Source organism: Bos indicus x Bos taurus, chromosome 15 (genome assembly GCF_003369695.1).
Source record: "Bos indicus x Bos taurus breed Angus x Brahman F1 hybrid chromosome 15, Bos_hybrid_MaternalHap_v2.0, whole genome shotgun sequence".
In the NCBI taxonomy this organism is placed as follows: domain Eukaryota; kingdom Metazoa; phylum Chordata; class Mammalia; order Artiodactyla; family Bovidae; genus Bos; species Bos indicus x Bos taurus.
In genome coordinates, this window is record NC_040090.1 from 3637659 (window position 1) to 3660402 (window position 22744).

At 39.2% G+C, this 22744-nt stretch overlaps 1 protein-coding gene across 1 annotated transcript; it reads right to left on the reverse strand.

The window, feature by feature from the left end:
• Window positions 1-9180: 9180 nt before the first annotated feature.
• LOC113904642 (putative olfactory receptor 5AK3) lies at window positions 9181-18937 on the reverse strand. The gene is made up of 2 exons (XM_027561765.1): window positions 18772-18937; window positions 9181-9944 (listed from the first exon to the last, which is right to left on the reverse strand). Exons 1-2 carry the CDS (start codon window positions 18935-18937, stop codon window positions 9181-9183), a joined length of 930 nt encoding a protein of 309 aa, XP_027417566.1.
• Window positions 18938-22744: the final 3807 nt, after the last annotated feature.

Genomic DNA, 22744 nt, shown 5'->3' on the forward strand with positions numbered 1-22744 from the left:
TGAGAAATGGCCCGGTAAATCGTGGTCTATACGTGCTTATACATATGAAAAAAACTATATTGCTTTTCTACTGTGCATTTTATCCAAATGGATTAAAAACTTAAATTACAAAGCTGTGAGAATAAAACATAGCAGAATGTCTATGACTTAACTACACAGTAGAAATTTAAATAAGACATAAGGTCACAAAGTGTAAAACATGGGAAATTCAACTATATCAAATATAAAGATAGCAACATTATTAACAAAGGAAAGACCAGATACTGACTGAAAATTACTCAGGTACATTGGTTTGAAGCACATATAAATGTTAAAGAATTCATATCCAGTGTATTTAAGTAACTTCTACAAATTGCTCCAAGGGAAAAAAAAATCACAAAACTTATAATCAGGATAATTATAGAAGGAAAACTTAAATGCCAATAGAAATATGGATATATGCACAACTTAATAGTAATCAGATAATTGTATATTAATACTGCATTGAAATGTAATTCTATACTCCTCAGTCTAAAATGCAAATTTTAGTTGAGAATGTGGTGGGAATGTAAATTAGCACAGTCATATTGGGGACAAATTTGGGTATATTAATAAAATTAAATATATGTCTCTGAATGGTCCAGAATTTCCAATACAGGTACATATGCTAGATAAATATTTGACCACATAAGCAAGGATACATAAATACACATATCCATACATATGTGTGTAAGTATATGTATGAATATGTGCATATGTGAGTATATACACATATTATTCATAGCCGTATTCTTGAACGTGGAAAAATATTATTTATTAAATGGATCAGTGAGACTAGACTGTGTGTGCTTAGGTTGCTCAGTCGTGTCTGACCCTCTGTGATGCCATGGACTGTAGCCCCACCAGTCTCCTCTGTCCATGGAATTTTCTAGGCAAGAATACTAAAATGGGTTGCCATTTCCTACTCCCGGGAATCTTCCCAACCCAGGGATCAAATCCAAGTCTCTTGAGTCTCCAACATTGGCAGGCAGATTTTTTAGGACTAGCACTACCTCGGAATCACATGCAAATTCACTAAATTGGAGCAATACTGTCTGTGTGGATAAATATCTCAAAGAACATGCTAAGCAAGAAAAAAAAAAAAAAAAAGCAAGTTTCAGAAGTTAGATGGAGGCTACATGAGTGGTTCTTATATTATTTAAAATATATTTTTATGCACCCTAAATATTGTGCAATGACAGAAGTTCCTCAGAAGAAGCCCCACATCTCCATACATCAGTAGAGGGCTCCTTCCTCTGGAGTCAGCAATCAGGCAGAGCTGTGGCTCCACAGATGTGATGGTCACTTTGGGATAAGAAGGGGCCTTTCATGGTGGGGAATGTAGGAAACCAAACCTGTGGCTGATGTGGACAATCTTGCTCTTTCAAACATCTAGAGAAATGAACAGAGTGGGACAACTCTGTCGTGAAGGAGCAAGAAACAGTTCTCTCCTTTCAAATTTCAACGTGGAGGGAGGGCTAAGCATGATAAGTGTTAGCTACCTCCTCAGGAAACTTTGCTGTGAAATAGACTAAATGCAACCCTTTCAAGAAGGCTTCCATCCTGTGGGTGACTGCACTTGTCAGAGGAAGCTAGCCTAGGTCATGAGTCTTGATGAGATAATGACATTTACCACATTAACTTAATGTATTTGAATTCAAATAGAATGTATGATATAAGGGGGGGTATTTTTAAAAGAGTTATGAAACACCAGTACAAGGCATAAAACATACATGCACACACTTAAACCCAGCACCCGAGTATTTTGAACATGGCACCCCACTCTAGTACTTTTGCCTGGAGAATCCCATGGACGGAGGAGCCTGGTGGGCTGCAGTCCATGGGGTCGCTAGAGTCGGACATGACTGAGCGACTTCACTTTCACTTTTCACTTTCATGCATTGGAGAAGGAAATGGCAACCCACTCCAGTGTTCTTGCCTGGAGAATCCCAGGGACGGGGGAGCCTGGTGGGCTGCTGTCTGTGGGGTCGCACAGAGTCGGACACGACTGAAGCGACTTAGCAGCAGCAGCAGCAACCTATACTGAACCCCGATGCTTTTGAAGCTTCATTTCCATTGCTCGCTGTGCAGTGGAAAGGAGACAGACTGACCCGGAGTTGAATTCTGGTCGCACAAATAGAGACAGCACGTACAGATCCCTTCCTCCTCAGTTCCACTCCCTATAAAACAGGGTGCGGGACGACCTACAAGGCAGTCATGCCCACTGTGACACCATGTGCGTTAGCACAAGTTTGGAAATAGGGTTTAATAAATCAAAGTAGGTGCATATTATGAGCCAAAACATAATCTAAGAAGTATGAGATAAATACATACTCTCATGGAAAGGTGCTCATGTCGCATTATCAAATGAACAAAGCATGTTTCAGAATAATACGTAGAGCTGGGCCCTTACGAAAGAAAATTTTCTTTCACGCTCACGCTCATTTTCCTTATTTATCCATGGAAAAGTTCAGGAATAATTCACACCAGACTTCTAATGGTTATCTTTGGGCATGGGAGTGGGGAGAGAGAATCCTTTAAATTTATAAGCTTTGTCACCTTTTCTTTTTAAAATAGCTTTAATTGCTTTCAAGAATGTGTAAAGTAATTAGCCTTTAATTAAAATAAATAAATTTAAATTAAAAAAAAAGAGTAAGAGAAAGAAGCTGAGTCTGCTTTGTAGTGGTGACTTAGAGTGAGATGATTTATATAAAGTTCCAAGCACAGGACCAGGCTTTGAATGGGCACTCAAAACCGGTCGTAATAACACATGCAAATAATACGCTAAAGCCATTGGTGACTCATTCATTCACTCGGTTAATCTTTCAATCATTTGCTCACGCATATCCTTCTTGGGCAACACTCAGCCTACTTCACTCCATTTTTCATTATGCTGCCAGGGATGAAGCCTTTATTCCTGGTCTGTGGGTGAAACTTACTAGAACACTGGCTCTGATCCCTTTGCTCCTCCATTTCCAGCACACACTGGGATGACACACGGCTGATTTTGAAAAACGGGCTGAGTTCTGTTCTACTTACATGGAAACTGCATCCAGATTCTCTTCCTGCAGCTGGTAAAGGCTGATTGGCCACCAAGGTCTCTGTGTGCCTACTTTTAACTGGGAGTTTAGGGTTGGAGCCTAAGGGATCAGTACTTGCTCCCTTGAGAACCTGGGCGTCCAGGGGCTCTAATGGAGTTGGAATAAACAATGTTAGTAGCTATTTTCAGCTGAAGAACATTTAAGCTTTCTCTAGAGAAGATACATGTAATCATGGTACTGTCATTAGGGATCCTGTGTATGTGGTTATGTATCTGTGTGTTGCCTTATTATTGAACTAAATTTTTTTCTCGTTTTTATGAGTCAGGTTCTAAAAATTTGAGTTCAAATCTATGAATTGACCGTTCATTCATTCTTTTTTATTGATTTCTCCAATATGAGTGCTCTGATTAATAGTAGCTCCAGAATAAATTTAAGAATACTTTTGAGCAAGGCCATCTTTTATTGGTTTCTGCGTTTAAGTGAAACGCTCTCAGTATTTTCTGATAAATATGGTCAAATCTTTTGGTTGAAGTATTCTACCTTTTATTTAATCACTGGAATTAAAAATAAATGTTTAATTTTAGCAAATGTTTTTCTTTATCTTTTGACATGATTTCATGATTTACCCTGAAAATTAATGGATTTTTATATTAATAGATTTTATAATATCAAAGTATTCTCTTCTATAATACAACCAACCTGGTTACAGTGTGTTATTTCCTACTGTGCTACCGAGGTTTTTTCTTTGTGTACTCGCATTTTTATTGGGCTTCCCAGGTGGCACTAGTGGTACAGAACCCGCCTGCCAAAGCGGGAGACACAAGAGGTGTGGGTTCGATCCCTGGGTTGGGAAGATCCCCTGGAGGAAGGCATGGCAACCCACTCCAGTCTTCTTGCCTGGAGAATCCCACGGACAGCGCAGCCTGGCGGCTGGTGAGGCGCACTACACAGCGTTACACAGCGTCGGACACGACTGAAGCGATGTAGCGCGTCCGCACGTGTTTTTCTTAAGCACTTTTATATTGATGTTTGAGAGTGGCATTGGCCTATCATTTCTGAGCTGTTTTTGCTAGCTTAGTCATGGAATTTATTCTGAAACGTCCCTTCTTTCCCTATGTTCTCCAACAGTTCAACCATCATTGATATTATCTATTTTTAATGCTTGTGAATAATAGGTGTTTTTTTTGGGAAGAAGATTGTACTTTTATTATTTTATTTCTTCTGTTAATTATTCTTTAATCTCTTTTGTGGTAGCTTTTTTACAATCAGTCTTCCCTTAGAAGAACCGTTCATTCTATCAGATTCTCTAATACATTTGTACACTGTTATGTATTCTCTTATCTAAAATTTTTTCTTTGTTCTCCAGCATTATTTTTCTTGATAAATTAGCAAATGATTTATCCATTTTATTGCTACCTTTAGCTTCAGAAAATGTTTCTGAATTTATTATTGCTGTCATTTAAGAGATTTTAAATATTAATTCAAAAATGTTTATTACTCTCTTCTCTTTATTTAATTTTCTCATGTCTAAAATGTATGGTTAATTAATTTATTCAGTTTAGTTCAGTTCAGTCACTCAGTCGTGTCTGACTCTTTGCGACCGGATGGACAGGAGCATGCCAGGCCTCCCTGTCCATCACCAACTCCTGGAGCTTGCTCAAACTAACTTCCATCCAGTCAGTGATGCCATCCAAACATCTCACCCTCAGTCATCCCCTTTTCCTCCTGCCCTCAATCTTTCCCAGCATCAGGGTCTTTTCCAATGAGTCAGTTCTTCACTTTAGGTGGCCAAAATATTGGAGTTTCAGCTTCAACATCAGTCCTTCCAATGAATATTCAGGACTGATTTCCTTTAGGATGGACTGGTTGGATCTCCTTGCAGTCCAAGGGACTCTCAAGAGTCTTCTCCAACACCACAGTTTAAAAGCATCAATTCTTCGGCGCTCAGCTTTCTTCATAGTCCAGCTCTCACATCCATACATGACTACTGGAAAAACCATAGCTTTGACTAGACGGACCTTTGTTGGCAAAGGAATGTCTCTGCTTTTCAATATGCTATGTAGTTTGGTCATAGCTTTTCTTCCAAGGAGCAAGTGCCTTTTAATTTCATGGCTACAGTCATCATCTGCAGTAATTTTTGGAGCCCAAGAAGATAAAGTCTGTCACTGTTTTCATTGTTTCCCCATCCATTTGCCATGAAGTGATAGGAGTGGATGCCATGATCTTAGTTTTCTGAATGTTTAGTTTTAAACCAGCTTTTTCACTCTCTTCTTTCACTTTCATCAAAATTCTCTTTAATTCTTTGCTTTCTTCCATAAGGGTGGTGTCCTTTGCATATCTGAGTTTATTGATATTTCTCCCAGCAATCTTGATTCCAGCTTGTGCTTCCTCCAGCCCAGCGTTTCTCATGATGTACTCTGCATATAAGTTAAATAAGCAGGGTGATAATATACAGCCTTGACGGACTCCTTTCCTAATTTGGAACCAGTCTGCTGTTCCACGTCTGGTTCTAACTTAATTTATTATTATTTCCTATTTATTAACACTAGTATTTATAGAGCTATGCAATTTTATTTGAAAACTCCTTGTTGTTTATAGATATTTTTGCAACAGTTTGTGAAATATTATCTTATGGATATCTGGAAACGTTTTCATATCTTCAACCTAAGATTTGTTTAAATGAGATTTTTCTGTGTTTAGTGGTATAATGTTAGGTGTTTTTACTTTAAAGTTTTATTGTTAAATTCTAGATCTAGGTCTTTGAATCAGAAGATATTTTATACAGTCTTTCCAATTTTTATAATTTATTGTATTTCTGTAATTTTTATGGGCACATAAATAAGAAAAAAGATAGGAGGAAGGAAGAAAAGAAAGAAAGAAGAATACATTTGAATTAGTTCTAATGAGGCAGATGAAACTGGAGCCTATTATACAGAGTGAAGTAAGCCAGAAAGAAAAACACCAATACAGTATACTAACGCATATATATGGAATTTAGAGAGATGGTAACGATAACTCTGTATGCGAGACAGCAAAAGAGACACAGATTATAGAACAGTCTTTTGGACTCTGTTGGTGGGGGGAATGATTTGGGAGAATGGCATTGAAACATGTGTAATATCATATAAGAAATGAATCACCAGTCCAGGTTTGATGCAGGATACAGGATGCTTGGGGCTGGTGCACTGGGACGACCCAGAGGTATGGTATGGGGAGGGAGGTGGGAGGGGGGTTTAGGATGGGGAACACATGTATACCCGTGGCGGATTCATGTTGATATATGGAAAAACCAATAAAATATTGTAAAGTAATTAACCTCCAATTAAAATAAATAAATTAAAAAAAATAAAAATTAAAAAAAGAAAGAAGAAAAAGAAAAAAACAGAAAGAAAGATGTTTTTCTTGCTTTTGAGTTACTGCTAACTCCACTGACAAAAATCAGTTCTCATAAGAAATCAGACTGTGATGTGTCTAATGCAGTGTTAATGGTCTCAAAAAGACAGTAGGGAAAAGTGTTTCTAATTGGACATCCGAAGACCACAAGGCAACTGTGACTGAGTCTTCTAAGTGACTGCAATCTTTTCTCACCACTGACACAATTTTCCTATTGTATTCCTTCCCCTTCTTGAGCAATGTTTACTGAGATATCCAGTTGCTGATCTATCTCTGCTTTTTGAGAGTATCTAAAGCTAGAGAGTACCTGCTCCCCTCTCATCCATACGTGGATGCATTCAGCAAAGCCCATACTCTAGGAAAAGCCCCTCCCCTCCCTTCTGTAAAAAGCTTCCCTCATAGCTCAGTTGGTAAAGAATCCGCCTGCCATGCTGCAGACCTGAGTTTGATTCCTGGGATGGGAATATCTCCTGGAGAAGCAAATGCAACCCACTCTGGTATTCTTGCCTGGGAAATCCCACAGACAGAGAAAACTGGGGGGCTCCAGTCTTTGGGGTCACAAGAGTCGGACACGACCTAGTGACTAAACCACAGTCTCCCTTCTTACTGAGTTGCCCACAGCTTCTGTGTAGGATTTCCCTCGTGGCTCAGACAGTAAAGCATCTGTCTACAATGCGGGAGACCTGGGTTCCATCCTTTGTTTGGGAAGATTCCCTGGAGAAGGAAATGGTACCCCACTCCAGTACTCTTGCCTACAAAATCCCATGGACGGAGGAGCCTGGTGTCCATGGGGTCACGAAGAGTCGGACACAACTGAGTGACTTCACTTCACTTCTGTGTAGTATGCGCTGCAGAAGCAAAATTTTGACTCCTAAACTTTTTGTGTTCTTTTGCTGGGCTTTAATAATATAGAGTTTCTGAATATGAATTTTTTCTCATTATGTCAAGTAGCTCTTCTGTAACTTTATTTAAAATTTTTTCTTAACTTTGTATATCATGGACTGGAAGAAATACATTTTCTATGATTATGTGTTTTTTGTCCATGTATTTCCTCTTTTCTACTTTACAAATGTAAAGTAATATTATTTAAAACAGAGATTTTTCCATGAACTTTTCTGCATAGTCCAATTCCTCTATGCAAGGCATTTTCAGTCATTGCATTTAAGAATGTTTTTATAGGGAGACGTATCAGGATAATAAAGCCTGAAAGTTGTCTGTCTCCAGTTTAGGGTAGTAAAGGTGAAGACCTCTCCCTCCTTCTCAGGATTTGATTTGTTAATCAAATAAGGACATGATTTGATTTTCAATTCCAGATTGAATTTATGGTTTCTCTATGCACAGGGTATTATGGGCAGGTCACCAGGAATCCTAAGAAAAAATCAGAGTTTCCTGCTTTTGGGATTTGTCTCCTATAATGCAGTCTGCTGCATGGGCTGGTGCTCTCTGAATTTTCTTGGTATTGTTTAGGTTGTGGTTTGCTCCCAGTAAGTGTTTCCTGCCTCAGTCCACAATTTGGAATATCTGGAAACGTTGAGAAAGGCAGTGAACTCCCATCCTGTCTGTCCATCCTCTAATTCACAACTTCCTATGGTTTAACTGATTAATGAGATTGAGAGACGAAATGCAACATGGGATCTCAGGCTTTTTGTTAACATGCTTGTCCACAGGATGGGCTTCTGCTTGAGGATAGAACATGTGTGTTCAAGCCCAGGTATGACTTCTTGTGTTAAACCTGGTTTCTTTCACCTCTCTCCATTCTTAGAGATAGTGGGAAATAAGGCTTCATTTCTGGATAAATGAGTTTGATCTGTGGCACCAAATTCTGCACTGCATTTGCACCCTTGCAAGAGAGTACAGCTGGGGATTCAATTACATTTAAAACAAAAATTTAGTAAGAATAAATGGATATGATGCATATTTGCTGGATTCCTATGTTACTTTCCTAGTTGGTTAGAGACCATGTGTAGAAAGGAGGGATACTGGTCCATAATGTCAGAATATGTATGAGGATTCATTCAATTGTTCTTTTCTCCCCCTCTTTCTTTTCAGCACATTTTCTCCAAAGAGATGGAAAACATCTTTAAATTATTCATTACAATACTAAACCAGCTTAGTTACAGACGATAGCAAGAGTAACAGTACCTCTTAAGAGAAACCAGAAACAATTTTTGCACCGGTGTCTTTATACTACTGCTGTTGGAGGTACTTTACAACGTTGACTAACACTTTTCTTTACTGCTCTTTTCTATATTAACAGCAAGGTATTTTAAAAAGGGGCTCCTCAGAATGTACACAAGCAATATCAAAGATCTCTTTAGACGCCTTCTCTCTAAGTTTGCTTTAGTTGCTAAGTCGCAACCCTATAGACTGTAGCCCACCAGGCTCCTCTGTCCATGGGATTTCCTAGGCAAGAATACTGGACTGGGTTGTCATTTCCTTCTCCAAGGGATTTTCCCAACTACGGTTAGAACCCATGTCTCAGGCAGATTATTTACCATTGATCCACCAGGGAAAGTCTCTAAGAAATATGAATTAGAAGGTTATTTCATCGTTTAAGATCGGAAAATTGATCATCTTTCAAAAGCTACTGATACAATTAAGGAAATATACTTTATATAATTTTTTGTTTGTATCTCACAAATATCTTCTACATCTTCTGCTGCTGAGAAATAAGAGAGAACTGTCGGTTGCTTGTTGAACAATGTTGAGTTAGAAATTGATGTTCAGTCTAGAAACACTTCTTTCCAACTCCTTTCAGGGCTTCTCTCACATCTTGGTTTCGCAGACTATAAATGAGGGGATTTAACATGGGGATTATAATGCCATAAAACACAGAAGCCATTTTTTCTTGCTCTTGAGATTCTATGGTGCGATGGTGCAGATACATGTAAGAGAGCGTCCCATAGAAAATGCTGACAGCTGTCAGGTGGGAGACACACGTGGAGAAGGCTTTCTTCCTCCCTGCAGCAGAAGAGATCTTTAGGATGGCGATCAGGATAAATATGTAGGAAAAGATGACAACTGACACGGTGAATGTCAAGTTAAATCCCACAAAGACTGTTAGGAGCATGATGTTCAAATAAATACTAGAGCATGAGAGGGCCAGAATTGGGGGTGCATCACAGAAAAAGTGACTAATTTTATTGGATTTGCAAAAGTTCAATGAGAAAGCAAAACTTGTGTTTACAGAAGCATTTAGGAAACCCATGAAGTATGAACCAGTTAAGAGTTGACTGCAGACTCTCTGGGACATGACAGTTCCATAGCGAAGTGGGTTACAGATGGCCACATAACGGTCCACTGCCATAGCCGCCAGGATGTAGCAATCACTTGTTGCAAAAGCCCCATAGACTAGCAATTGCACCATACATCCTATGAATGAGATGGATTGTTTTGTTTCTACAAAGCTTTGCAGCATTTTTGGAGTGATAGCAGAGGTGTAGCAGAGATCAACAAAAGCCAAGTTTTGGAGGAAAAAGTACATGGGGGTGCCGGGGACCAGCCCCGGCTGAACCAGGGTATTCGAAGGAGAGACGGCGTAGGCGAAGATCAGGAAACAATTGCTTAATTAAATGTTAATTAAGGATATAAAGAGTAATAGAATGAGGATAGCTCAGTAGGAAAATTCAGTGAAGAAAAGAGGCTGAAATAAGGATAGCTCAGTGAGGAAATTCAGTGGAGAAAAGAGGCTGAATAATTCAGCCAGAAGGTAAGAGAAAGAACGACATGGTGAGACCAAGTTTCGGTGAACAAGGCCCGCACTTTATTTTTCAAAGTAGTTTTTATACCTTAAGTTATGCACAGAGGATAATGGGGGAAGGGGTAGAGTCTTGCAGCAAACCAGGCTTTCTTCCTGCAAACTTATCATATGCAAAAGCTTAGGTGATTTGCATCATCTTCTGGCCCGGAGGCCTGTTAACATTTTAAGACCTTTTCTTCAGAAAACTTATTTTTCTCTAAAGGTGATTGGTCAGGAGCCACCCTCCAAAAGCATTAGATAAAGTTGCATTCGTACAGCGCAAAGGTGTGGTGGGCTACAAAAAGAATTAACTCAAGGGTCCCAGGTTACAAACATTAAAGCTACTATTCACACCAATTATATTAACCAATACACTGCCAGGGACACAGCAGGTAAGGGATATGGAAACTTAGCAGCAAACATTGGCCCAACAAGTGAAAATCCCTTCACCAATACAATTTCTAATCAATCTTTTAACTACTCAAAAGAATCTGTGTTTAGACAGTTTAGAACATCTCCTGCCTCTCACAGTTGGGAGGCTCTGAACAATCACATGTGGCCGGAAAAACCTATTCAGGCAGGCTAGAGGATTTCCAAAGGAGTTTGTAGGTTAAACACTGTCACACCCAGGAATTATTAACTGGAGCTGTAAGCTAACTCTTTTTTCAGAGAGGTAGTGGGGGACAGCCCCCCGTAAAGTCAGAGGTGTAGGTGAAAGCACAAAGCAGAAAGTAGGCAGACTCTGGTTTTGGGGGTAGATTGCTCGAGAATTTCCAGGGGGACTCCTGAAGCTCGATCCCGCCTTTGCGTATGCCGAGCCTCCTTCCTCATGACCTTTGTCATGGGCGGAGTTCCTCACGCTGGCTACCGGCAGTGATAGAATTTCCAGTTGAGCTATTCCAGATCCTGAAAAGTGCTGCACTCAATATGCAATATGCACTCAATATGCAATATGCCGGCTCCCGGCATCTCCCCCTTTTTTATTTCTTAAAACAGCCAGATGCAGCTCAGTCGCGAGCTTTTGAATGTTCTGCCGAAGAATCCTGACAATACAAGGAAGAATGATTATGAGAAGCACAACTAGAACTAAAGATATTAGACAGAATGTTTTTTCCAGAAGTAAAGTTAGAGAAGGTGTGAAATAAGTCATTAGCTGCTCCAGCGGTGGTAAAATCCAGTCGAGAGTGTTCCAGGGTCTGTATTTGATTATGAAATTTCCCTAAGTCCAGGCCAATGTCAGAGCTGTTCCAAACACCTGAGATACGATTTTTGATTTTTTCCCATTCATAATTTGTCTCGTTTACCTTTAAAGATGTCACGCATATCCACCGTTAATCAGCGTGGCAAGACAGAGCCATTTTCACTTTTAAAGCCTGTAACTCAGTCCCAATATGCATTATTGCCTCTTCTAAGGCGTCTACTCTCATCTCCAATTTTCTATCTATAACTTCCAGTGTTGCTAGACTTAAAGAGACATTTTTAGACATAGCATCAACATATTGGGCAGTATGCACTTGTTGAGTCAATGATATTGCTGCCACAGTAACAGAAGTAATTGCTGCTATTAAAGCTGATATTCCTAAAATAAGTAAAGCCCACAAATCGTCGTGATCACATTAAATCTTGTAGTTGTTGTAACATAGCAAGACTATAGTTATATCAATAAGTGGTTACATCATAAGATAAGGTGGACGTTGTAACACTACAAAGGAGCAAACATTATACTGAGGGTTTAAACAAGATGAGAGCATGCATTGTTCACAAGTCACTACATTGGGTCCACCAGTGAAAGTCACATGTACATTAAGTTTTCCAGAATCATTGGTAAAGAGAAAAACATAAGGAGAGGGTAGACAAGCCAAAGCAGAATAAGTAGAATTATTTTCTGGTTGGAGTTCGCACTGCAGCAGCCCCGTCAGTCTTGCCGGGATCTCGATGTTTATCTTGCCTTCCCTTCCGGTGGGCTCCTCTTTTGTGATCGAAGCAATGGGGGAACTGGATGTCTGGGGGTCTGCAACATGGCGAATCAACCTGTCTTGGATCTAAATTGGAGAATCTGTGTCCTGTGGAAAAATACAAGCACATCCTCGACCGCTAGTTAATAAGGGTCAGGACCCTTCCATTGTCCTGAGAGAAGGTCCTTCCATTTGACTAACGGTTTTGCATTTAATTGCTCCAGGCACCAATGACGAAGCATTGCAGTAGTTCCAGCCAGATCAGTATTTAGAATATTTATTATGAAAAGAGCAAATATTTATTACGAAAAGAGCATGTTGCAAGATTTGATGGGGACAGCTATACTTAAACTCCCCTTCTTTTAGTTTTTGAATTTGGATTTTTAATGTTTGATGTGCTCTTTCCACAATGGCCTGTCCCTGGGGATTATAAGGGATGCCTGTATTATGTTTAATTTGAAACTTTATACAAAATTCCTGAAAAGACTTAGAAGTATAAGCAGGAGCATTGTCAGTTTTCAAAGCTTTTGGTAGGCCCAAATATGAAAAACAAGTAAAGAGATGTTGTATTACATCTTTAATTGCTTCCCCTGTACGAGCAGTTGCAATAATAACATGAGAAAAGGTGTCTACAGTTAAAGAACAAAGGAGTTTTCCAAATGAAGAGACATGAGTTACATCCATTTGCCAGAGTATGTTAGGTTTGAGACCGCGAGGATTAACTCCCATAGGTAGACTATTATAAACAGTGGGGCAATATAAGCAAGAACGCACAATTTCTCGAGCAGTCTCTCTGGGAATTTGGAATTGATACCTTAAAGCAGTAGCGTATTGATGATGAAGTAAGTGAGAGGCTCTGGCCTCCTCAATCACAGTAGCCACTGTATTTCAGGTTAACAAGTCAGCCAAATCATTAAAGGCATTTTAAGGGCCGGGCAATCTGGAATGAGCCCGAATGTGTCCAATGAAAAATATTTTATTTCTTTTCCGAATTTGTTGCTGTAATTTAGTTAACAAATGAAATATGGTAGTTTTATTTTCAGGCAAAACCGCAGTTTCAATGTGTGGAAACAACCTGACAATATACTGAGAATCAGAATAAAGGTTAAATTCCTCATCTGCAAACATAGCAAAAGCCTCTATGACTGCTGTTATTTCAGCTCTTTGAGCTGAAGTTTCCTGTGTTTTTAAAACCTTTTGGTGATTTTTAGTAACTATGGAGGCTTTACCGTTTGCTGACCCATCAGTAAAAACTATTTGAGCATTTGGAATAGGAGATTGTTTACATCTGACAGAAAAAATAACTGGATGTCTGGATATAAAATTCAGCAAAACATGTGAGGGTAAATGATGCAAAATTTTGACCAAAATGGTTTCCTATAGCAATCTGCCAATTTTTATCAAACATTATAAGAGCAACAAGTTGTTCCTTATTATATGGAATTACAATTTCTGATGGCTCTTTACCAAATAATTTAATGTTCCGCTTTTTTCCTTTAATATCAAAGTAGCTATCAATCCCGGATAAGAAGCCACTACCTTTTTAGTTTGAGCGGGAAGATGGACCCACTCTAGGGGGCTGTTTTGCTATAAAACCAATTTTTTGTCTGGCCACCCCAATTACACCTATGGGGGTTTTATTGCAAAGGAATTATCAAGCAGTTGTCAATTTAATTTTTAAAATTTTTTAAAATTTACATTTTAACAACATAAATTTAGAGATATGTTAATTTAGGTCTAATGTTTAGTTTAGGTCTCTATAAATTTAAATAAATGTATAACCTCCTTATCTCATTTTGGTATACAGATATACCTAAATGCAAAATGTATTTATATATGGCAACAAGTATAAACTTATTGACATACAATATATATAAATCAATATACTTGAATTAATCTTATAATTAATATATCAATTCATACATATTACAGCAATACAACACACACACAGCCAATACCAACCAACACAAACCAATGTACTGTAATAATACATGTCACACATATATAATTATACAGCATACAGAACATATATCATCACAGCACATCAATCCATACCAATTAATATCAGCCACACACATTATATTACTGCAATATACATTTAATTATACAGTATATATATAATACATATATTGATTTATATACAAATTAAGTAAGTATAGATCTATAAATAGAATTAGGTATACCTTTATTATATTTTATTTATACCCATATCTAATTAGGCAAACTGTAATTAGGCAAATATATTTATATTATGTATTTATAACAATATATAAAGTATTGTTAATTGTACCACCTGTTGATAACTAAGAAATTGAGAAAACCCTTCTCTGAGTATCTCCTATTTGAGACAGCACGTCCCTCCCCCTTAGGGTAAAGGGGAGCGTAGGAACTACATACGGTTGGAAAGTTCCACAGGTATCTTCAAACTGCCAATCTAACATTTTTGAACTTTTAACTACTGTGGGGGCTTGAGGGCAAATGAAACAAAATTTGACCCCTGAAATCTATCAGGGCAACTTGCCAATTATCACTATTTTATAAAAGACTTGCAGTTGATCCTTATTGAGTGAAATTATTATATTTGCTACTCCTTTTCTAAAAAGTTCCACACTTCTTTTTTCCTCCTTTTATAATTAATTGTGCCACCAAGCTGGGATAAGATAAAACTATTTTTCTTGGGATCACTGGTAGATGGAACCAATGGGCCTTTTTGTCACAAGCACCCTGTAGGTGTATGTTTTGTTGGAAGAATAATTTAATCTCATCTTTTGGTAATATTAATCCTAATTAACTGGTCATTTAAAGTCTCATACACTTCAACAAGAGCTAACTCTGTCTCATTAGTCAACTTTCTCTTAGAACTGGAATTAGGATCAATTTTTAAGCAATCAAATAAAGGCTTTAAATCTGCAGTAGTCAGTTTTAAATGAGGGCGTATCCAATTAATGTCCCCTAATAATTTTTGGAAATCATTTAAAGTTAGTAAACAATCTCTCCGCAGCTTCAAAGGGGCATTATCAGTTTTTTAAAACTTTTGGCCGACCTAAATATGAGAAGTAAGTAAAGAGGTGTTGCACAACATGTTTATAAGCTTTTCCAGTTATCGTTTTGTAACCTAAATCTGATCTATAGCTTTTTAGATGACAAGCAACCATCTAATCTTTGCTTGAATACTTCCAACAACAGGAAACTCACTACTCTTCAAGGTTTTAAACTCTCCCTCACCTTTTTCTCTACAGCATTCCCACCCCGCATACCAGTTTTTCTAATCTCAACTCATTTTCAGTAGTATGTGTTGGCCAGGAGCTGGGTCAGTCTTTCCCAGCAATGTTAAGAGACGTCTGTTCCTGTGTCTAATAGCCCTGACATTTTATTTTCTTGAATTAAAAGATTTTTTAAAGGCCTTGGAGCTGTACTTTCCTGCACCCAAAAGGCTAGATCACTAGATCTAAATACTCTGTGGCTCTTAGCTTGAGAAGTCAAGTTTTTCTTGTCTGATACTAAGGTAAAAGCAAAAACTGTGTTATTCTTTGACCTTTATTAATTTGCACAGTTTTGGTAGGCAGCGAGATCAAAACTTTAATTTCTCCAATATAATCAGAATCTACTACACCATACACCACCCAAATTCCTTGAAAAGAAAGCGAGCTACACCCTAGCACAAGTCCTACAATGCCCTCAGGCAGGGGGCCAGCCACTCCCATTGGAATCGTATCAGGGGTTAATATTTTTGCTAAATCCCTTTACTGTCCGCTTTTTTCTTAGCCTGGGTGAGACCCCCCTGAGGTAGGGTTTTCTCCAAGGAGCACGCTCTGCATATTGTGCACGCAGTCTGTTTTAAAATCTCCACTGTTCAAAAAACTTATCTTCCTCAGGCTTAGGCAACACTTTGAGAGGCTTTGGGGGCAAAGTGGGGAACTCTTGGGCCCTGAAAGGCGCAAACGGAGGCGGCGGCGATCGCCTTAAATCAGAAAGTGGTGGATACTTTTTTTTTTTTTTTTTAAGATTTGCGCAGGGGGGGTGGGGGGGGAGGGGGAGCTCGCCAGGGCACCTGGTCACAGCGTCTCTTACAGTCTCTCTCTCTCTTCCTCTCTTCCTGCTTTTCTCACTTTTCTCTCCCCCTTCCTTTTTCGCTACCCTTCTCTTTCCTTCGTTTCTTTCCCTTTACCCTCTTCTCTTCCCTAATTTTTTTTTTTTTTATCTTTTTCTCTGTATCTCCTTTTTCAACTTCCTTTCTCTATCTTGCTGCGTTCCCTGATTCCTTCCTTCTCCGTTCTTCTCCTTTTCACTCTTTAGCTCTTTCTCTATCTTTAGATCTTTCTCTATTTTCTTTCCTTTTTTCTTTTTCACTTTTTTTTGTTTGTTTGTTTGTTTTTCTTTTTTTTTTGCTTGGGTGAGGCCCCCCTGAGGGGGTTTTCTGCAAGGAGCAGGCTCTGTATATTGTGTATTTTTTTTAAAAAAGCTCCTTTGTTTGAAAGAAATCTTTTTTATCTTTTTCAGCCTTATGCAATGCTCTGGGAGACTTTGGATGTAAACTGGGGAATTTTTAGGCCCTGGGAGGTGCAAGCGGAGGTGGAGTAGTCGCCTTAAATCAGAAATTGTTGGATAATTTTTAAAGGTTTGTGTAGAGGGGGAGGGAGCTCTCCAGGGCGCCCGGCCGCAGCGTCCTGTAAGCCCTCTCCTTCCTCCGGAGGTAGAGCACAGTCTCCCTCCTTTTCTTCGTCAATGGCAGAAAATATGATCTGCGCAGAAGGTGGAGACCCACTACCATCCACCGCTATAGCCTCTCCCATAGACTATCCCACAGCCTCATGACGAGGGTCCAGAACATTTTTAATCATATTTATAGGATAAGCTTTTAGTTGTTTTTTACCTTCACCCAAGTATCTAAATTAACAGTAGCCTCTTTAACAGTTTCAAGATTACTTGTATAAAGAGTTGCCATTCTTAGTTTCAGTGTTACCCATGTCAGAAAATTAAGTATAATAGAAGATAAAGCTTTTAGCTTTTAAAAGATCAGGCTCTTCTTTGGCCTTTTAACTTCAGAAAACCGTTTTCTTTCTCTAAGTCTAACTCTTTGACACTTTCAACACTTCCCACTCCTCTCGCCCTGTCTATCCTACAGGGGGGTCCGCGGCACCCTTGAGTGGGGTCCTAGCCGTCCCGAACACTGGAAGAACAATAGGGCTGGTGACCCAGATTGTTCCGGGGGAGGAACAGTAGGCTGATGGCCCAAACTGTTCCAAGGGAGGAGCAGTAGGGCTGGTCACCCAAACTGCTCCGTGGGGGAACAAGAGGGTTGGTCACCCAGTTGTTCCGAGAACGGGGAGCAATAGGGCTGATGGCTCTGATTGCTTTGGGGAGCTTACCTTCGAAAGTCCCTGTTTCGGGCGCCACCTGCCGGGGACCAGCCCCGGCTGAACCAGGGTATTCGAAGGAGAGACGGCGTAGGCGAAGATCAGGAAACAATTGCTTAATTAAATGTTAATTAAGGATATAAAGAGTAATAGAATGAGGATAGCTCAGTAGGAAAATTCAGTGAAGAAAAGAGGCTGAAATAAGGATAGCTCAGTGAGGAAATTCAGTGGAGAAAAGAGGCTGAATAATTCAGCCAGAAGGTAAGAGAAAGAACGACATGGTGAGACCAAGTTTCGGTGAACAAGGCCCGCACTTTATTTTTCAAAGTAGTTTTTATACCTTAAGTTATGCACAGAGGATAATGGGGGAAGGGGTAGAGTCTTGCAGCAAACCAGGCTTTCTTCCTGCAAACTTATCATATGCAAAAGCTTAGGTGATTTGCATCATCTTCTGGCCCGGAGGCCTGTTAACATTTTAAGACCTTTTCTTCAGAAAACTTATTTTTCTCTAAAGGTGATTGGTCAGGAGCCACCCTCCAAAAGCATTAGATAAAGTTGCATTCGTACAGCGCAAAGGTGTGGTGGGCTACAAAAAGAATTAACTCAAGGGTCCCAGGTTACAAACATTAAAGCTACTATTCACACCAATTATATTAACCAATACACTGCCAGGGACACAGCAGGTAAGGGATATGGAAACTTAGCAGCAAACATTGGCCCAACAAGTGAAAATCCCTTCACCAATACAATTTCTAATCAATCTTTTAACTACTCAAAAGAATCTGTGTTTAGACAGTTTAGAACATCTCCTGCCTCTCACAGTTGGGAGGCTCTGAACAATCACATGTGGCCGGAAAAACCTATTCAGGCAGGCTAGAGGATTTCCAAAGGAGTTTGTAGGTTAAACACTGTCACACCCAGGAATTATTAACTGGAGCTGTAAGCTAACTCTTTTTTCAGAGAGGTAGTGGGGGACAGCCCCCCGTAAAGTCAGAGGTGTAGGTGAAAGCACAAAGCAGAAAGTAGGCAGACTCTGGTTTTGGGGGTAGATTGCTCGAGAATTTCCAGGGGGACTCCTGAAGCTCGATCCCGCCTTTGCGTATGCCGAGCCTCCTTCCTCATGACCTTTGTCATGGGCGGAGTTCCTCACGCTGGCTACCGGCAGTGATAGAATTTCCAGTTGAGCTATTCCAGATCCTGAAAAGTGCTGCACTCAATATGCAATATGCACTCAATATGCAATATGCCGGCTCCCGGCATGGGGGTGTGGAGGGAAGAGTCAGTCTTGATGAGGAGGATCATGCCAATGTTACCCACCAGGGTGACCACATAGATCACTAGAAATACTGTGAAGAGGACGTGCCAAGACTTGTGTTGATCCGCGAATCCCAGGAGAATGAATTCAGTCACTGTAGTGCCATTGTTTTGTTCCATGGCCAACAAATTCAGTATTAGCTGAAAAGGTGGAAAGAGAAGATCAGAGAAAGCTAAGAGGAGTGTGATACTTTAACTAACACTGTATTTAATTTCAGAGCTTCCCTGGTGACTGAGATGGTAAAGAATCCACCTGCCAATGTAGGAAACCCTGGTTCAATTTCCTGGAGAAGGGAATGGCTACCCACTCCAGGATTCTTGCCTGGAGAATTCCATGAACAGAGGAGCCTGGTGGGCTAGAGTCCATGGAGTTGCTAAGCATTGGACATGACTGAATGACTAGCACACACATATTTAATTTCATAGTGAGAGGGATCAGAGAATATTTTCCATGATTGAATTAGATTTTAAAGGCTGAACCTTGACACCTAACTTAGACATTTCCATTGATAGTTTGGGGAAATTGCCAAGGACCAGTAGCTGTGTTCTCAATATGCAAACTGACCGTACTTCATATATAACATCAATTTGGGAACACATAAGAACATTGTTTTATTTAATTAAGCTTTCTTTTATATTCCCTATATTTTAATTAGAAATACCAATTTGCCTAAATACTAATCATTATATTTGAAATTTGACATACCCATGGGGTTCTATATTATCTTGTTCCCACCTACCTCCATATTTTAATTTTTTTCTTTTTCTTCCTTGTAGATCTGCTCTGCCATGATGGCTTCATGGAATTGTAGAGCCCTTTGTAGAATGGTTTATCAAGGTATTTACAGTAAAGTGTAATTTTCTTTATAAAATTTCCAGTCTGTTGTGGCCCCATGTTTGTAAAAGTCAGTAAATGGGTATTGTTAAAGTTCCGTAATAGTTTTAGATACTCCATCCACTCTCAGTCATTGTCTCATACAGTAGAAACCAAGAGTCCAAGGACTCGCACTGGTCCGTGGACCACACGTCGGGTAGCACCGCTCCATGGTACCCATCCATCCTCATTTACCCATGTGTTTCCCTAGTGACAGACAGCAGACTGCATACAACTTGCCTCCACCACAGTTAACTCAGTGAGGAATTTTTCTAGGGTGTATTCCTAGGGACAAAATTTTTGTGTCTGAAGACATGCATATATTTCATCTGACCAAGTTTTTCCAGATCATTTTACATAATGGATGCACCAGTGCACCGTCTTGCTAATTGTATATGTGGGTTCCCAACTTCTGAGTGAGCATTGATATTTTCCTCATTTTTTTGGTGGAAAATAGGTGTAAAGTGATGACTTATCTTTCCCTTATCCCCTTTAATTACAAGCAGGTTTGATCATTATCTAATAGTCTTAGAATTTGGGGATTTTATTATTTCATAAATTATTTGTTAATTATTTTGGCAAATGTTTCTATTGAAATGGTTTCACATGTTCTTTGTTTACCCAAGATTCAAATCTCCTCTCGGTTGACTTGGTAAATATTTTCTCACATTCTGTCATCTTTGATGTCCTTCACAGACCAGGAAACCTTACATTTAAAATAACTATCTTATTTTTTTTTTTGTCTTGTGGTTTGTTCTTTTAAAAAATAATTGAGGGAAGTATTTTCTTTCCTAATTCATATCTCCAGTGGAGTAAAATGCAATTATCATATTTTTCCACTTAAACTTGGTTGCTGGCATATGGTGATTGTTGCTTCATGACATTTTATATCAGACAAAGATTTTTTAAATGCTATCTGTGCTTTCCAATATATTAAAAAAAATAAAGCAGATTAACAGGATAGAAAGCAACTATAGTCACTGTGTGTGTGCATTTGTGTGTGTCTGTGTGGGGATGAGGTGTAGAAAATATTTAATTATTTTAATCATTATGTGATTTGACTTGACATTTAAAAATCTATGCACAAACACTAGACCCAGTTATGTTACAGGAGTTCTACTAAACTTTATACAATGAATAATTCTAATATATACAATTTTTTCCTGTGAGTCTCAAAAAAGAAAAAAAAAATCCGCTGATCATTTCATAAGGCTAATATAACCTTGACATGCATTTAAGTAACTTTCGAGGAAAAACATTAGAAGCAATTTCATTCATGAGTGTAGACACAAACAGGATTAAAAATATACTTTCAATAACCAAATCCACCCATACACTGAACGGACAATTGCTAAGGTCTAAAGGAGGTTCCTGATCATTGAGGAAGGCTTTCTTATCTCACCTTGCTATTCTTTGGAACTCTGCATTCAGATGCTTATATCTTTCTTTTTCTCCTTTGCTTTTCACTTTTCTTCTTTTCACAGCTATTTGTAAGGTCTCTTCAGACAGCCATTTTGCTTTTTTGCATTTCTTTTTCTCGGGGATGGTCTTGCTTCCCTGTCTCTTGTACAATGTCATGAACCTCCGTCCATAGTTCATCAGGCACTCTATCAGATCTAGTCCCTTAAATCTATTTCTCACTTCCACTGTATAACCGTTAGGTAATACCTGATTTAGGTCACACCTGAATGGTCTAGTGGTTTTCCCTACTTTCTTCAATTTAAGTCTGAATTTGGCAATAAGGAGTTCATGATCTGAGCCACAGTCAGCTCCTGGTCTTGTTTTTGCTGACTGAATAGAGCTTCTCCATTTGTGGCTACAGAGAATATAATCAATCTGATTTCGGTGTTGACCATCTGGTGATGTCCATATGTAGAGTCTTCTCTTGTGTTGTTGGAAGAGGGTGTTTGCTATGACCAGTGCATTCTCTTGGAAAAACTCTTATCAGCCTTTGCCCTGCCTCATTCTGTACTCCAAGGCCAAATTTGCCTGTTACTCCAGGTGTTTCTTGACTTCCTACTTTTGCATTCCAGTCCCCAATAACGAAAAGGATATGTTTTTTGGGTGTTAATTCTAGAAGGTCTTGTAGGTCTTCATAGAACCGTTCAACTTCAGCTTCCTCAGTGTTACTGATTGGGGCATAGTCTTGGATTACTGTGATATTGAATGGTTTGCATTGGGAATGAACAGAAATCATTCTGTTGTTTGTGAGATTGCACCCAGAACTACATTTTGGACTCTTTTGTTGACCATGATGGCTACTCCATTTCTTCTAAGGGATTCTTGACCACAGTAGTAGATATAATGGTCATCTGAGTTAAATTCACCCATTCCAGTCCATTTTAGTTCGCTGATTCCTAGAATGTTGACGTTCACTCTTGTCATCTCCTGTTTGACCACTTCCAATTTGCCTTGATTCATGGACCTAACATTCCAGGTTCCTTTGCAATCTTGCTCTTTACAGCATCGGACCTGGCTTCCATCACCAGTCCCATCCACACCTGGGTGTTGTTTTTTCTTTGGGTCTGTCTCTTCATTCTGTCTGTAGTTATTTCTTCACTGATCTCCAGTAGCATACTGGGCACCTACCGACCTGGGGAGTTCCTCTTTCAGTGTCCTATATTTTTGGCTTTTCATACTGTTCATGGGATTCTCAAGGAAGGAATACTGAAATGGTTTGCCATTCCCTTCTCCAGTGGACCAAATTTTGTCAGAACTCTCCACCATGAGCTGTCCATCTTGGGTGGCCCTACAGGACATGACTCATAGTTTCACTGAGTTAGACAAGGCTGTGGTCCATGTGATTAGATTGGTTTGTTTTCTGTGATTGTGGCTTTCAGTCTGTCTTCCCTCTTATGGAGAACGATAAGAGGCTTATGAAGACTTCCTGATGGGATAGACTGACTGAAGGGGATACTGGGTTTTTTTCTGATGTGCGGGGCCATGCTCAGTAAATCTTTAATCCATTTCATGCAAAGATGGGCTCAATAAAGGACAGAAATGGTGTGGACCTAACAGAAGCAGAAGATATTAAGAAGAGGTGGCAAGGATAC

Coding starts and splice junctions, on each gene's coding strand:
- LOC113904642 (XM_027561765.1), bottom strand. CDS start 18,937: ATGGAACAAAACAATGGCACTACAGTGACTGAATTCATTCTCCTGGGA. Junction 9,945..18,771: donor CAAGACTGACTCTTCCCTCC/ACACCCCCATGC, acceptor GGCTGGTCCCCG/GCACCCCCATGTACTTTTTC.